We start from the raw sequence: 16255 nt of genomic DNA, 5'->3' as shown, positions 1-16255 counted from the left end.
TTTTTTTTTAGTTCTTCTTATTCTCTTCTTACTCATGTCGAAAAGCATAATAATTCCTTTCTTTTTGTTCCCAATTTTCCTCTCTCTCTTCCAATTTGGTGTCTCTAGTTCTTTCCATCTCCACCCACCACCATGACTACAACCCAAAATCATTATTGCCAAAACACCAACTCCATATAGTGAATTTTTCAACAATTATCACAAAAATTTAATAAACTTACAATATTTTACAAAAAAATAATAACTCAAATCTTATAAAATTTCATTTTTAAATGCTTTAAATTTAAAATTGATCTCACAATAACATGGCTAAATTTTTTTTGATAGCACATATAATTAAAACTAATAATTCGATAAAAATGAAATTTACTCATCTTAGATAAATTCTTTGCATTAGACAGCTACTTGCTTTTAAAATTAAAAAAAAAGGAAATATATATACCTGTAAAAGATTGTTAGATAAATAAATAAAGGAGCATAGACATCATCTTTTGGTAATATGCAAAGCCAAGATGGAACTCCCAATTGTTTTATGCATTTTGCGCCCACATTCTTAGTTTCATACATACATAGTGCTTGCTTGCTAGATCCAAGCCTTCAATTATTGCAGAGATTTCTGGAAATAGATATTAATATGGGAATTATTCAAAAATTATAAATATAATATGAATAATATATATTTTTAAATATTTAATTTATTAATTGATATGTAATTTTTTTAAAAATAAATAAGATTCGAATCTCCATAGACAAAACTAAATTGATTGTGACAATACAACCTCCATAAAAAAAAATACAATAATGATGTATTCAACCACAATAGGGAAAAAATACAATAATGATTTATTCAAATATAAAAGCACGAGGAGAGAAACCTAGCAGTCTGATCTTCATGTTCATTAAGGAAAAAACATATAATTTCTCAGTGTATGAGAATCAAACAAATCAAACTAATAATCCTATAAACAAAAGGAAACTCCAATGAATGAACATAATTAAGCTTCTAAAGCTGTGTAAATCTTCAGAAGCATGCATCCAAAACACAACAGCAGCATAGGGCAGCACAACTGCAGAAGGCAAACAAGAACAAAATAATTTTCAGTATCACTCATTAATGATTCACAATTTCAAATATCATCTTAGTAAATGAAAGAGACAAAAGCAAAATGGATATAAGACTTACCATCCCTTCCAGAATCCATCACCTCTGGACTTGGTTTCGGGGGCAGCAGGATTTTGAGAATATTGCTCTTGACCGTCTTTGCTCATAGGGTAACCGGCTGGTGGTGGAGCCACATAGGGTCCTGGGGCAGTAGATGCTGGTGGGTAGGCAACTGAACCAATATCATTCAACAAGAAAACCAAACTAGTTAGTTTTTGCCATTAAAAATTTGAATCCACCAACATAGGGGAGGCTATCACCATACTTGTAGATAAAAATAGAATCGAATATGTCAACAAGACTGACCTGAAGGCTGATTCTGCTGGCTGTGACTCATCTTTGAATTTAATTTGCAACAAGAAGGAGGAAAAAAGTAATAAGATTTAAAGAATTGAGATGAAATATATAGGAGGAAAGAAAGGGAGCAGAAAAGATTGGGTAATAAATGGATAAGATATATATGAAGAGGCTGATAGATTGCGATGGATATATATAGAGGAGAGCAAAGGGTATTGGAGGTTTCTTAGAAGCCGAGGTTTCTGACGGTCGGCGGCCTGCACCGCGTGGAGGCTGGGTGAGGTGGAGGCTGGGCGTGGGGTACACCTATTTCCTACGGCAAAGACTAGAAATAATTAATGTTTTCAAAGTTTTCGTCCTTCGTTGCTGATTTTTTAATTTGGTCCATGACGTATATATAAATCGACGTGTATGAAACCAAACGTCGCTGTACACGTGTCCCTCTCTGGGACTGCACTTTCCTATTTTTGTATTTCTCTAAGACTTTGGTTTTGGCTCTGTCAATTATTATCTTAGGACAATTGGCAGTTTCCTTTGTTGTTTCCCTAAATTACTGTATCTGCCAATACTTTCCAAGGCCCTCACGCGTGAAAGGATTCGGTGTTGAATGGATTATATTAATTCATAATTCACATAATAATGCCACGTCATAAAAGTTACGTACCTAATCTTTGCATTAATTATTAAGTTTGACATGTCAATGTCATTAAATGGCAATTTAGAAGTGAAGAGAATTTATTTTTAAATATGATTAAATAAAATTAGTAAAATATTAATAACTAATAAATCTCATTTAATAATATAATATATATGTAAATACATACACATATCTTTATAAATAATTGTGTTCCAAAGCATTAAGATGAATCTTTAATGCTAAAATATCGTATTCAAATACAAAAATAAATTATTTTATATATTTGACTTTCTTTTAGGTGACATTTGATATATTATTGAAAATGTGATTATTAAATATATGATTGTTGAGAACATAACTTTGTAGTATTAGATATAATGTGAGAAAGAAATGATTATAATGAATGTAATTGTAGATAAAATATGAGAAAGTGATGATTATATGAAATGTAATTGTAGAGAAAAATGTATTGTAGTATTTAATTTAAAAATATTTTATTAAGAATATAGTTTAAATTTATAAAATTACTCTTATGTATAAAGGTTTATTAAATTTACATTTTTAATATAAAAATTTATTACGTGGCGAAATGGGGAAGGAAAAGACATCGGGCAATTGTTTTTGCCAAGTGAAGAAATAAACTATGTTGCTTGCACACTTTTCAAACGTGATACCCTTACGGAATAAAGGTCAAAGAAGCGCGTCCAGGCTATTCACTTGTTCACATATCCATCGGTAAACGATGGACTGCTTCCTTCATCATTTGCGCCCTTTATGGCCTTTATCTTTGTATGTACATTGTTAAGGTGCGGTTGTTCAACTACAATTGTATAATGTTATAGATTTTATATGAGTAAGAGATAAGGTGGATGTTGAGGTAATAAACAACTTTTTTCATTCATTAAATATATTTTTTGAATTGAAAATGTAATTTTATGAAAATATCAACTGTTTAACAAATATTGATTAAGTTACATCTAGATTTTGATATAAATACTTAATCTAAAATTTATTGTCACTAGTTGAAAAGCTTAATATACTTTTTACTATTGACAGGAGATTTATGTTAAACTCTTATAATTTTATGTTGAATTTTTCTTGTTATATGTGAATTTATTGATTAAATTATTTCATTGATTGATTTCTCTGAATTTTTATATAAATATAATAATTTATTGCAATTGTGATTTTGTTTGCATTCGTAATTTCATATTAAAAAAAAAGAAGAAAAAAAATTCAAAGCAAAATTATACCAACAGTAGAATGTAAACGTTACATCAGTAAATTGTTTAAATTTAAATTAGATCAATGAATTCATGGGAATTAAATCGTTTTGAAATGGTAAGATTCAATATTTTGCATAGATATATTAATCATGCATGGAAATAGTTTATTTATAATGTTGCTTTGAAATCATCTTATAATTAATAATCATATGACTATGTGCAATTTACAAGTTTCAGTTTGAAGAGTTAATATGGATAGTACACGTATCCCTGTGTTGATCACTTTGAAAATTGTGTCTCAAAATGAACATATATATATATATATATATACATATATTATATGGAGAGAAGAGATAAGAATGTTGTTCAAATTATGTTGACTTTGAGTTTCAACTACAAAGTCTAGCTGCTGAGGCATTGGCATTGAAGGAAGGTGCTGTTTTAGCTGTTAAAAGGGAGTTTTAACAAAGCCATTTCCAAATTATAGTTGGAAAATTGCTTCTTTCTTACAGTCACAAAGTTGTCATTGCGCAAGCCTTCTACTAATATGGGGTTAGTCGGCTCTTAACACAGCTTGGGTTGGGTTGATACAACCCATACAAAAATAAATACCTTAATTTGTAACATATAAAAACGAAAGAGAAGAGAAAAAGAGTTGCAGATCAAGGTGATGGACACACTCCATAGCCAAACAAATAACCTTCTTACAAACTTCAACTACAAATACCCTGATTTTTTTTATATATAAAAGAGGATAAATCAGGTAATGTTCACACTTCACATTACATGCATACATATTTATTGATAATCAGTTCATCTTACTCCTATCAAAAATAATAACAAAAAAAAAAGTAAAATAATAATCAGTCTATCGGTTGTAATACAAGAGTAACAAAGCATTCAGAACAAGTTTTAAGAGTGTAATTTATAATTTACATAACCCTTTGTCTTTCAGACTAGTGCTCTTTTGCAGGTTTGGTTTGCTTTGCTTTTCCTTTGGAATATCTATCTTGGCTTCCATGCTTTTCATATCTTCCTTCTCTTCAACCTCTTTCCGACCCTCTGCTGCACCAAGTCCTTAAGCCATGAAACATCTAGACCAGCGAACTCCAAATCCTCAACACCATCCTCCATATGCTTGATATCCTCCAGGTTGCACTTCTCGCGTTCCATGGTTGCCATTTTGTAGACCTCAGCTAATATATTCATGAATCCATCTCTTGATGCTTGGAGGCGAACTCGAAGGCCTGATGCGATGTTAGGGTACTTGTTGAATATTTCCTGGATCCAGGTAGAATTTTCCCTTAGTACCCTAAAGCCCTCAACACTGATGGTCTCACGTAATGGTGATAGCTTGGTTTTGGCAATGCTAGTCCCCTCATTGAGCAAAGAATCTTCCATGATTCAAAACAACCACCATGTTAGGTTAACAAATGACAGAAAAATAGTATGGTATTTTTAAAAAGAAAAATATAAAAAATAATTGTCCTGCAAAAAAACAATTCATATCACTCATAATTATTTTCAATATACTATTAAAAATAATAGCAATGTGACAGTTATATAAGCTTGAAAACAATAGACAAAACATCTTATTATGATTAGTGATCTCAAATATCTAATGATAGTGTTCAGATCCTCTCTTTTACCCTTCTGACCAATATTATCTGCTACACACATAACTACCACTTGAATACACAGGATTTATCCTTGAAATTGTAGATATTAAGTAAATGGTCAAGATGAGCATATTGATGGTATTTATCGAAACAAGTCTTTCAAGAACAAAACACAACTTATTTTTATTAACAAATCTAATAAAATGAATATAAGAGGCATAATCATTTTCCCATAATCTCAAACATCTTATATACCCATTATTCCTAATTATTGAAGAGAATAGTACACTAACACTTACTTACGGAAAGAGTTTAGATATTATCACTGCTTATAAAATCTATATTAATACCCTCCAACTAAAATGTGTCACATTAGATTTGTTTCCTTTTATAATAAGTTACAGTATACTCCATAACCTTCTATCTAAAAATATTCTTTTGGGAAATTTATCCTATACACTATCACTGGAATGACTCCACTAGAGAGTTGCCATATGTCTCATTAGACTATATTTAAAAATAATAACAAATGAATGAACTTTTTTAATCTTATTTGTGGATTTTAAAAACTCCAAAGATTTTGAAGTTTGAACTATGCACAATAGGAAATAACACTCTCTCATCACATAAATCTCATCATGCATCCCGAGATTCAAATTTGAGACCTTCGAGATGGAATCTCTAATTCTAAAAATTGGGATGTCCCCTTGGAGACATAATCTTTTCTTATTTCCACTTTCTTGCCACCACCTTTCCCATTCTATTTCACCAAAATTCCAAATGTAAACTAATTAAAAACTATTTCTAGCATTTGCATCAAACTTATTTGCTAGGATTTTTTGGAGTAGGGAAACTTACTCTTTTTATCCCTTCATATCAATTCACTATTCTCCAAAGAACTCTCAAATGACACCCAAAAATAAAAGGTCAGCATTGTTCTCATCCATAGGATCCCATAACCATAATATAATCCAGGAAAACTGAATCAAGCAAGAAATTTCTCTCCTCATAAATCTTCCAAGAGCCATTCTCAACTTGAAATGTCTTCTCATCATTTTCACACTAATTATTTCTCAAACACATATAATTTACCTGGCAATCTTCTCTCTAAACAAATAGTCAATTCTTCAATTTTTTCGTAAGTTTAGAGTTGGAAGTTTGGAATTTCAAAGTTGAATTGGGGAAAGGTGGAGATAATGGAGAATGAGGGTTCAAGGCATGCTCTAGAGAGGCGTATACAGAACAAAGAAATTAAGAGAATTTTAGACAAGTGATCTTGTGTGTAGGAGCCTCTTTTGGAAGATAAAAATAAAATTCTGATAGGATATGTTTTAATTGGAATCTTTAGATATGGAATCTCACAGTCAGCTCCATAAAGAAGATTTTAAACTCTACAAAAAAACCCTAATCAGTTACTTAAAATTAACAAATCAATCAATAATTATTATAAATTTAATTTCAGTACTAGTAAACATTTTTCATATATGGCAACAATATATAAGCACACAAGCATACAAACACAAGAAATAGTAAAGCATAAACTAGATTCAGCCAAGCACAAATTCATTGGGTAGCACATACCTATGGTCTCATCGAACAGCCTCTCTGGATTCTCATTGAAGTCTTTCCAGTTCTCCGAATTGTTCAACTAAAACAATTATTTGGGAAAGAATCACATTCAGCATCCAATAATACTAAAATCAGTGCACTAAGTAATGAAATAGAATTAACATACCCACTCAGTATCCATTGGTATATTAGTTAATTCCAAGTTCACAAAATCATCCTGCAAATTAGGAGAAACATCAATTGCAGTAGCACATACCATCAATTTTAAATTCTGAAGGGTAGAACAATTACATGCTATTGTTCTAGCAACTATATATGATGATGATCATGGAGGTGACCGTCAGTTTTATCAGAGACTGTCTGGCATATAAATATTTAACATTGTGATGTTGGATACTTTAGGATAGAAACATAGATCTTGAGTTATGAGTTGTTCCTTCGAGATGTCAATCTTTTAAGTGGCAACAGTACGCGGTATTGAAAGAGTCAAGTGCATTTTTGGGCTAGCTTCAGAGTAATAGTGAGTTGAACAGAGCATTAGTAATGAAACAGTATGTTGAAAGTAGGTTAGCAATCCTATGCTCTTTAAAAATAAAGCATACAATGTGTTGGAATATAGGATGTTATGCTTTTCCAACTTAACTGATTTGTTGGCTTACATGTAACATACTACCCTTTGTCCAGTAGAAACAGCACAAATGGATTATGACTTTTCTCCAACAGAGGAAAAGTTTAAATTTCCACTGCTCAGTGTAATATGATTGCATGGTTTTTTCCCAACATATGAAAAGAAGATGAAGTAATAGGGAGAACTGGGCATAAATATAGGAGATGAACAAGGCACAACATAAATTTGGAAGGTTGAATTTCAGGTGATAGAGTGAAAAACTAGGAAAGTTTAACAACAAAAGGCTGGCAGATCTAGTACTAGAAGATCAGGAGAAGTGGCAATAGATGGCTGAGTATGGTAGTAAGGAGTCAGGGGAAGTAATGGTTGGGTGTGAACTAGTAAGAAGAGAAGGAGGTATGATCTATATGGTAGCACTAATTTGTTAATGGTCCAGATCAGATGTTGACAATTTTACAGTAAGTATAGTATTACCCATATTAGCAAGATCTCGTACACTAAAAAAAGAAATTAATCAGAGGAGTATATTCTTTTCTTGAAAGGTAAAGGAGCATTTATTAAACAATAGAACAGAAGTGTATGATGTTATATATAAGCCAAAACAAGGTCAATAACAAAGAGAAGGAAAAGGCAATTAGGCAAAAATATTGTTGGCAGTCAGCAATCAGAACCAGTGGCAAGCAGCGTTAAAGAAATAGTTAAAGCAAGGGTATTCACTTGGACACAATAGAAATTTGCAGTCCATCATTGAAAAAACCACCACTTGGGGAAGTAAATTCCCGTTAAAGGAGATGACAAATCAAGGCAAAGTGTCAATAAATGATATGAAGCTTTTAACAGACACTAATAACCTTGTGATTTGGTAATAGCTATCTCCTTATAGAAGAAAAAAAATTGTGAGTTTGGGTTTGTATGATAATTATATGTGATAGGTACGCTCCACTTTGGTTCCATCACAGAGCCAATGTATTTAAGGCATCGAAAATGAAATTTTTGACACTTAATGTTTAGTTTGCCAAAAAAATTAAGGGGCGTGATTACTTCAGTATATCTTTGATGCCTGTGAAATAAATGAGAAAATTTAACTTTATTAGTTTAAGAGAATCAAGAAGAGTTTATATAGTTCATAACATCATTTCTATATGTGTGTGTATGAACTTAATTATTTGAAGGGTATCTTCATCAAGAATGATATTCATTGTATGGTATATGTTTTCCTTTATTAGCTAAATTGATAAAGTAAAAAAGCTTTAGTAGACATGAGTACACTAACATATATATTCATCCCAAGGAAAAGCCAACAGTTGCTAGTTAATCAAAACTCCTATATTGTGTTTGCATACCTGCTGATTGAGAAAATTTTGTTGCAGCTGCTGCATCCCCGGTTCCAGTGCTTTGTTTACCATTTTCACCATATTCACTTTTTCCGATTGATCACTCACTTCCCTCCCTAAGTTCTCTGCTTGAGCGATGTTCTATAATTTGCACAACAAAAGCAAAAGTTGGAAAGGGGAGACAGAAAACAGAGAGATGAGACAGGGAGAGAGGATTGGTCTCTTGCCTCTAAAAGCTCCTCCTTCAAAGAGTTTATCTCAGACTCTTTCATCTCCTTCTCCTCTTTCAATTTTTCATTCTCTTCCTCTAATCTTTTGTTCTCTTTCTCCAATTCTTGGTTCTTCTCTTGTAATGCTTGGTTCTTGGCCTTCATTTCCAGATACAAAAAGGACAAATTTCTTAAGATGGAAAATAAAAACTAGGGGAAAGATAATAGATACCAAAAGATACAAGAATAAGAGAAATTTATTTACAGTTTTATTTCGTCGATATTTTCTACCGCTTTCTAATTTATTTTCATGCCTTTCAGCATCGGTTAGCTTCGGTTGGCGACCTCTCTTTTGTGCAGGATTGTTACCTGAAGCCATTGCCTGCTCATTAGCACCGAAATCCTCCATATTCACAGACATGTAAAATGAGATCCCCTAGAAAGAAAGAAAGAAAGAAAGATCGTCATAATCATAATGTATACTACTATATACTTACTGTACAATGCAAAAAAAGTGGAAAAGGAAAGCTTTCCAATAAAAAGTTCATTACTTGATTTGATCAGTAAAAGTAATCAGTTCATCGTGTTCCTGTTACCGTATGGTCTCATGAACACAGTAATTAATTAGCATAACCAAAACGGAAGGATTCTAATAATTAGAAAAAGAAAGAACATCATAATCATAATGTATACTGCTATATACTTACTGCACAAAGCAAAAAAAGTGGAAAAGGAAAGCTTTCCAATAAAAACGTGCATGACCTGATTTGATGAGTAAAAGTAATCAGTCCATAGTGTTCTAGTTCCTGATCACAGCAATTAATTAGCATAACCAAAATGGAAAGATTCTTATATTGGAAAGCCAACTTTACCCAAAAATAGTATACAAAAACAAATTTGGGAAAAAGAGAACCTCAAGAAAATATACTGGAAAAAGAAAAATTCAAGCTACTGATAAACGCATGACTGGAAGAAGCAAGAAAATTGAAGCAAGCAAGCGATGAATAAAATTGATGTAGAAAAAGAATAAAAACCACCAAGAAATTAAAAATGCCAAAGAAATAAGCTTCCATGCTCTTTCAAAGTACGAGAGAAAAGGAAATCAGTGCTTACTGGTTCCGTGCCTCTGGACAAAGAGAGAATAGCTGCTCACAACTTTCAAAGATTCATAGTGGAAAACCTGCAAGCTCGAGTTTGCAACAAGAATGAAATGGATGGAACCGAAACAATTCAGGACCGACACAACGATTGAATCTCTTACAAAGCTTACACGGACATAATGTCTCGCGTAAAAATCGCGAGACATGAGTTTGTTTATCTTCCCCACCGAAATCCCAATCCAGGGAAACTTACAGCTAAGTGGATTAACATACAAAAATATAATGACCAGTGATTCTTTGTATACTAATTATTGTTTGGTGTAATTGTTATATATTAGGTTTATATATACATATATTAATAATAAAATAATTTTTATATGTCTTAGTTGTAAGAAAAGAAAGAGCAAAAACAAAGAAAAATGCACAAAGGTGTGATATTAATGGATTTAGTCTCTATATTAGTGGACTAAAGCAATATGGAACACAAGTTAATCAATTAATATATCTTATTAATCATTTAAACTCTGGTCTTAATTTTAGAGTTTGTCTCTAGAGTAAGTTAATGGATCAGTTACTTGATTAAGTCAAAAATTAATTTTAAAAATACGAGTTAATTGATTAAATTTTAAATGAATCGAATTAAATGCAAACAAATATAAAAAATCCAAATAGTTAAATAGATTTTTTATTTTAAAAATTATAATCTTTGAAGAACTACAGCACCTTTTGAGACCTATAAATACTTCCCAAAAGCATTAAAAACAATATCTAACAATCAAATCCTTCAAAAACTCTTTCATTCATCATCTTAGCATATATTTTTATAGATTATATTCAATTTTGTAAAAAGAATTTTAGAAATGCAGTTTTTGATTCCTTATTTTTTTAAACATTTTATCTTAAAGATAATATTTTTTAAAAGTACATTTTCATTTTCATAGAGAAATTAATATTTTTAAAAAAGTTCCATAGAAATGAGTTGCTCTGTCTCGCCATCACATTGATTACACAGACATTGAAACAATGATTATATAATTATACTATTAATTATTCTTCACATGATAGATAAAACTTATTTTGTAAATGGTTTTATCATTATAATGTAGTAATGTATATATTATAATAATAAATTATGCATATGACTATAATAGAATGCATATGTCATATAGGGTGTATTTGATGAACCATTGAAAATTGAAAATTTTAATAATTTAATTTTTTGATGAGTTTGATAGTCCAATTTTGAAAACAACTTAATGAAAAATGTTTAATAAAAAAGTGTCAAAAATCTTAAGTAACGACCAGCTACTTAATGTATTAAGTCAATTTATTTAGAAAAAATATTGTTATTTAATTACATTAATCTTATATTCTTTTCTTTTAACCATTTATTCTTTCTTTTTTAACTATTACCATTGCAAAATACTTATAAAATTATATTTATCCTTAACAAAATATTTGACCTCTACTCAACAAATTTAATTTCAATAATATACAAGATAAATTTTGTATCATATAAATTCAGTACTTAAAAGTTTTAGAATTAAAATTTTGATATTTAATTTTCCATTGTTGAATTTTTTTTCAATTTATCAAACATCACCTTAGTTATTAATTTTTTTATATCTTGATGTATAAGATTCATGAAAAAAAGTTGATAGATGTTTTAATCATTATAATATAAAATACATATTACTCTAATAAAATGTACATATTATTATAATTGAACACACAAGTCATTTAAATTAAATTAAATACAAGGTACAGGAATTCTCAAAGGGTAATTTGGTCCTAACAGCTTAAATATGTTTGCAGGTAAAGTTAACCTCCTACACTCAATCCAAATTATTTTTAAGAAAACCCTAACTATTAACTATTATAAATGATGTTGCATTGAGCTGTAATTTCCTTTTGAAAATTTGAAAGTAGGATTCCCGTCACCAATGCGGGCAACATTTTGGGAAATTTAATTGGAAGGAATGTCATTACCATGTTTGGTGCGGCAAATTTTAGTAATGTTTAGATTACCATGGTATCAGTTTCCCTTCACTTATGCAGAATCCCATCCCCATGAGGAGGTGGTAATTTTACTTTCCCTACTACTTGGAAAGTAATTATTTTTATTTGTACTGAAAGATTCAGTCTCTTAAAATCGATACTCATATAACTTAACTACGACTTACAAGTTTCAGTTTGAAGAGTTAATACGGATAGTATTGGTATACATCCTCATATTAATCACTTGGAAAGGCCCAGACATGATTTATTACATATACAACTACAGCAGACAGGGCATTTGATAATTGATATTGAGTTTCATAATAGAAAGGGTACTTTCTTTCTATTTAATGAATGCCATGCTAATGTTTAAGACTTTATTTAGATTGAAAGGGAATAGGAAAAAAGGGAAGGGAAAGGAAGGGAATTTAAACGAGTTCATCAAGAAATATGGCTAGTAACAGCGGGTGCTGCAACTCAAGGCGGTGGGGTAATACCTCACACACTGTGGGTGGAAGTGGAATTCTACCATGGAAGCCATACAACGCCAAAAGCATACATTGTTAAGGTTGGGAAAATTGGAGTGAGGATCAATGGATTTGAACAAAAAGATGTTGAAGAAGCTGTGAGAAAGGTGACAGAGGATGGTGAAATGAAGAAAAGATTAAAGGGCTTACGAGGGACCATGGGGAGAAGACAGACAGTTGTGGCTATCTCAAGGCTTTCTTTTTGGACTCAATCAATAAACAATTCAATAGAAGAAAAAGGTTATTTGCCTCTTGTTCTCGAGAAGAGAAAAGTAGCGGAATGAGGTAATGATGTTCACCCTACTTAGCCTAACAAAAATCCCTATTACAATCTTCCAACACAAATACCGTTATTTGGAATATAAAGACAAGAGAAGAGCAAAGAAAAATAGGCCGTGCAATATAAAAGGTACCAAAACATACAAATCAAGGTGAAGAGACCCTTTGTCTTTTGGAATCGAGCTTGCTTTCCCTCTCTTCTAGAAGCTTTAGCTTGGCTTTAGTGCTTTTGATTTCTTCCTTAACTTCAACCTTTTCCCGACTCTCAGCCACCAAGTCCTTAAGCCATGGAATATCTAGACCAGCAAACTCCAAATCCTTGATACCATTCTCCATAAGCTTGACATCCTCCAGGTTGCACTTCTCTCGTTCCATGGTTGCCATTTTGAAAACCTCAGCCAATGTGTTCATGAAGCCATTTCTTGATGCTAGGTAGTGAACTCGAAGGCCTGATGCAATGTTAGGGTACTCTCTGAATATCTGTTGGATCATGGGGGAATTTTCCTTTAGTACCCTAAAGCCCTCGACATTCACGGTCTCATTCAATGGTGATAGCTTGGTTTCAGCAATGCTAGTCCCCAAGCCAAACGAACAACCTTCATGATTCCCAACAACCTCTAAGTTAGGTTAACATCAGACAGAAGCCATACGGTGAAATATTATGGTTACAAAAGTAAATACAAAAAATAATTATCCTGTCAAAAAAGGTTCATATTGCCCATAATTATTTTCAACATACTATTAAAAGTAATACCAAAATAACAGTTACATATGCTTGAAAACATTAGCAAAAACATCTTATTATGATTAGAAATCTCAAATGTCTAATGATAGGGTTCAGATCCTCACCAATATTATCTAATACACACATGACTACCATTCAAATAAATAGAATTTATGCATAAATTGTAGATTTAAGTAAATAATCAATAGAATTGTTATATTATTACTTCTAATGGTTTATATATTATTCCTATTACCAAAATGTTTAAAATAAATATATATATATAAAAAAAGCTTTGTATAAGAAGGCGTCTCACTTGACTATCTAGAAATGAGTCTTTGATATTTCAAATCAAAGGAATCTTTAGTTAATTAATTCACAAATTCTTCCGGTAGCACATACCTATGGTCTGACTCCACAATGGATCTGGATAATTGGTGAAGTCTTCCAAGTTCTCCAAATTTTTGAACTAAAACAATAATTTGAAAAAGAATCACATCACCATCCACTAACACATGAATTAGTGCACAAAGTAATGAAACAGAACTAACATACCAACTCATAATCAGTTGCTATATTATTGGATTCCAAGTTCCTCACGTGGTGGTCCTGCAAATTAGGAGAATCATCAATTGCAGTAGTACATACCATCAATTTCAGAACTCCAAAGGAGGAAGAATTACATGCTATTATTCTTGCAACTATATATGATGATGGAGGCAACTATCATTTTTATCAAAGACTGTGTGGTATATAAATATTTAACGCTATGATGTTGGATATTTTAGGCTAGATACATAGCTAATGAGTTATGCGTTGTTCCTCAAAGGTGTTAATCTGTTGAAAGGCAACAGTATGTGTTATTTGAAGAGTCAAGTGCATGTGTGGACTAGCTTCAGAGTAATAGTGTGTTGACAAAGGATTAGGTAATGAAACGGTAGGTTGAAAGTAGGATAGTAATCCTATGCTCGTTTAGGATAAAGCATACAATGTGTTGGAATATAGGATGTTCTACTTTTCCCACTTAATCAATTTATAGGCTTCAATATAAGGTACTACCCTTTGACTAGTAATAACAGCACATATGGATTATGAATTGGCCTTCTCTACCACTCCAATTGGGCAGGTGATTTAACATTGAAGGCTTCAAGTGATAATTGATAGGATTTCATTTAATGTTTTGATCTTTTGTCCTTTAGAATTGAGTTGTTTTACAAACTTGGAATTAATTTTTTTCAGCATGGACGCCATTACCATTGGGTTTTTCAGTCGAGTTTCCTTTACCTGCATACCAGGTGCTTGCTACAGTCTGCAATAGTTTTGTGTTTTCTATTTTGGGAGAAAAGGTGTATCAACATGATTTTAAGTGTATCTCATACCTATCTATATAAATATCGTTATCCAGTGATAAATTTTCTAAGGTCATTAAACAAACGTATTGGAGGATTTTTAAACTCCCAGGAATACTTTAAGAGCCTTAAGCATATAAAATGAGGATTAGGTAACAAGGAGAACAGGAGAATCCTACCTAAGCTCCATGGCAAGTATTTATGAGATGAAAAAGGCAAAAGAAATTTAGGAGGTTGAATTTCAGGTGATAGAGTGGATTACTAGGAAAGTTCAACAACAAAAGGCTGGCAGATCTAGTACTAGAAGACCAGGAGAAGGTGGTAATAGAAGGCTGACTATAGTAGTAAGAAGTCAGGAGAAGTAATGGTTAACTGTCAGGACTAGTGGGAAAAGAAGGGGGCATGATCTACATGGTAGCACTAATTTGTTAACAGTCCAGATCAGATGTTGTCACTTTTTCAGTAAGCAGAGTATTAGCCATATGAACAAGCTCTCCTGCACTGAAAAAATGAAATTAATCAGAGTATAATCTTTTCTTGAAAGGTAAAAGAGCGTTTATTAAACAATATAACAGAATTGTATGATGTTATGTATAAGCCAAAACAAGGCCAATAACAAAGAAATATTGTAGGCAGTCAGTAATCAAAACCAGCAGCAAGCAGCTACAAAGAAATAGTTAAAACAGGGGTATGGGCTTGGACATGATAGAAATTAGAAGTCCATCATTGAAAGAACCATCGCTTGGGAAGCAAACTTCACCGTTGAAGGAGATGACAAATCAAGACAAAGTGTCAATAAATGATATGAAGCTATTGACAGAAAATAATAACCTTGTAATTTGACGATAGCTATTTCCTTAAAAAGGAAAAAATTTGTGAGTTTGGGTTTGTATGATAATTATATGAGAAAGGTGCACTCAACTCTGGTTCCATTACAGAGCCAATGCATTTAAAGTATCGAAAAAGAAATTTTGACACTTGAAGTTTAGTTTGCCAAGTAAAATTAAGTGGTTTGATTAGTTCACTATATCTTGGATGCCTGTGAAATAAACAAGAAAAGGTAACTTTATTAGTCGAAGAGAATCAAGGAGAGATTATATAGTTCATAACATCATTTGTATGTGTGTGTGTGAACTTAATTGTTTGAAGGGTATCTACATCAAGAATGATAGTCATTATATGGTATATGTTTTCCTCTACTAGCTAAATTGATAAAGTAAAAAGCTTTAGTAGGCATGAATACCAATATACCATGGTTAATCAAAACTCCTATACGGCGTTTGCGTACCTGAACATCCTGATCGAGAAAATCATGTTGCAGCTGTTGCATCCCAGGTTCCAGTGCTTCATTTGCCATTTTCAGCATATTCATGATTTTGGATTGCTCACTCAAATTCGTCTCTAATTTTTTGGCTCGAGCTTTAGTCTTTAATTTGCATAAGATTAAGCAAAAGTTAGAAAGGAGAAAGACTGGAAACAGAGAAACAGAGAAAGAGAGAGGATTAGTCTCTTGCCTCTGAAAGCTCCTCGTTCAAAGAGTTTATATTAGACTGTAGCACCTTGATCTTCTCTTTCGAACTTTTGTTCTCTGCCTCTG

General features: G+C 31.9%; 2 protein-coding genes across 2 annotated transcripts; both read right to left on the bottom strand.

The window, feature by feature from the left end:
• Positions 1-786: 786 nt before the first annotated feature.
• On the bottom strand, positions 787-1632 carry LOC110409810 (protein CYSTEINE-RICH TRANSMEMBRANE MODULE 6-like). Its single transcript, XM_021419287.2, has 3 exons — positions 1469-1632; positions 1184-1334; positions 787-1067 (listed from the first exon to the last, which is right to left on the bottom strand). The coding sequence occupies exons 1-3, from the start codon at positions 1497-1499 to the stop codon at positions 1022-1024; spliced, it is 228 nt and encodes a 75-aa protein (XP_021274962.1). The 5' UTR covers positions 1500-1632; the 3' UTR covers positions 787-1021.
• A 2408-nt stretch (positions 1633-4040) lies between these two features.
• Positions 4041-16249, bottom strand: LOC110429154 (uncharacterized). The gene is made up of 12 exons (XM_089785756.1): positions 16173-16249; positions 15947-16084; positions 13865-13918; positions 13712-13778; positions 12736-13181; positions 9389-9487; positions 8947-9117; positions 8700-8840; positions 8482-8613; positions 6677-6727; positions 6523-6589; positions 4041-4716 (listed from the first exon to the last, which is right to left on the bottom strand). Exons 2-12 carry the CDS (start codon positions 16028-16030, stop codon positions 4349-4351), a joined length of 1680 nt encoding a protein of 559 aa, XP_089641882.1. The 5' UTR covers positions 16031-16084; positions 16173-16249; the 3' UTR covers positions 4041-4348.
• Between the last annotated feature and the right edge of the window lie 6 nt (positions 16250-16255).

This window comes from Theobroma umbraticum, unplaced genomic scaffold, assembly GCF_002168275.2.
Source record: "Theobroma umbraticum cultivar Fairchild unplaced genomic scaffold, ASM216827v3 scaffold_44.0, whole genome shotgun sequence".
Classification (NCBI taxonomy): Eukaryota; Viridiplantae; Streptophyta; class Magnoliopsida; order Malvales; family Malvaceae; genus Theobroma; species Theobroma umbraticum.
This window is presented reverse-complemented; position numbering and strand designations above follow the sequence as displayed.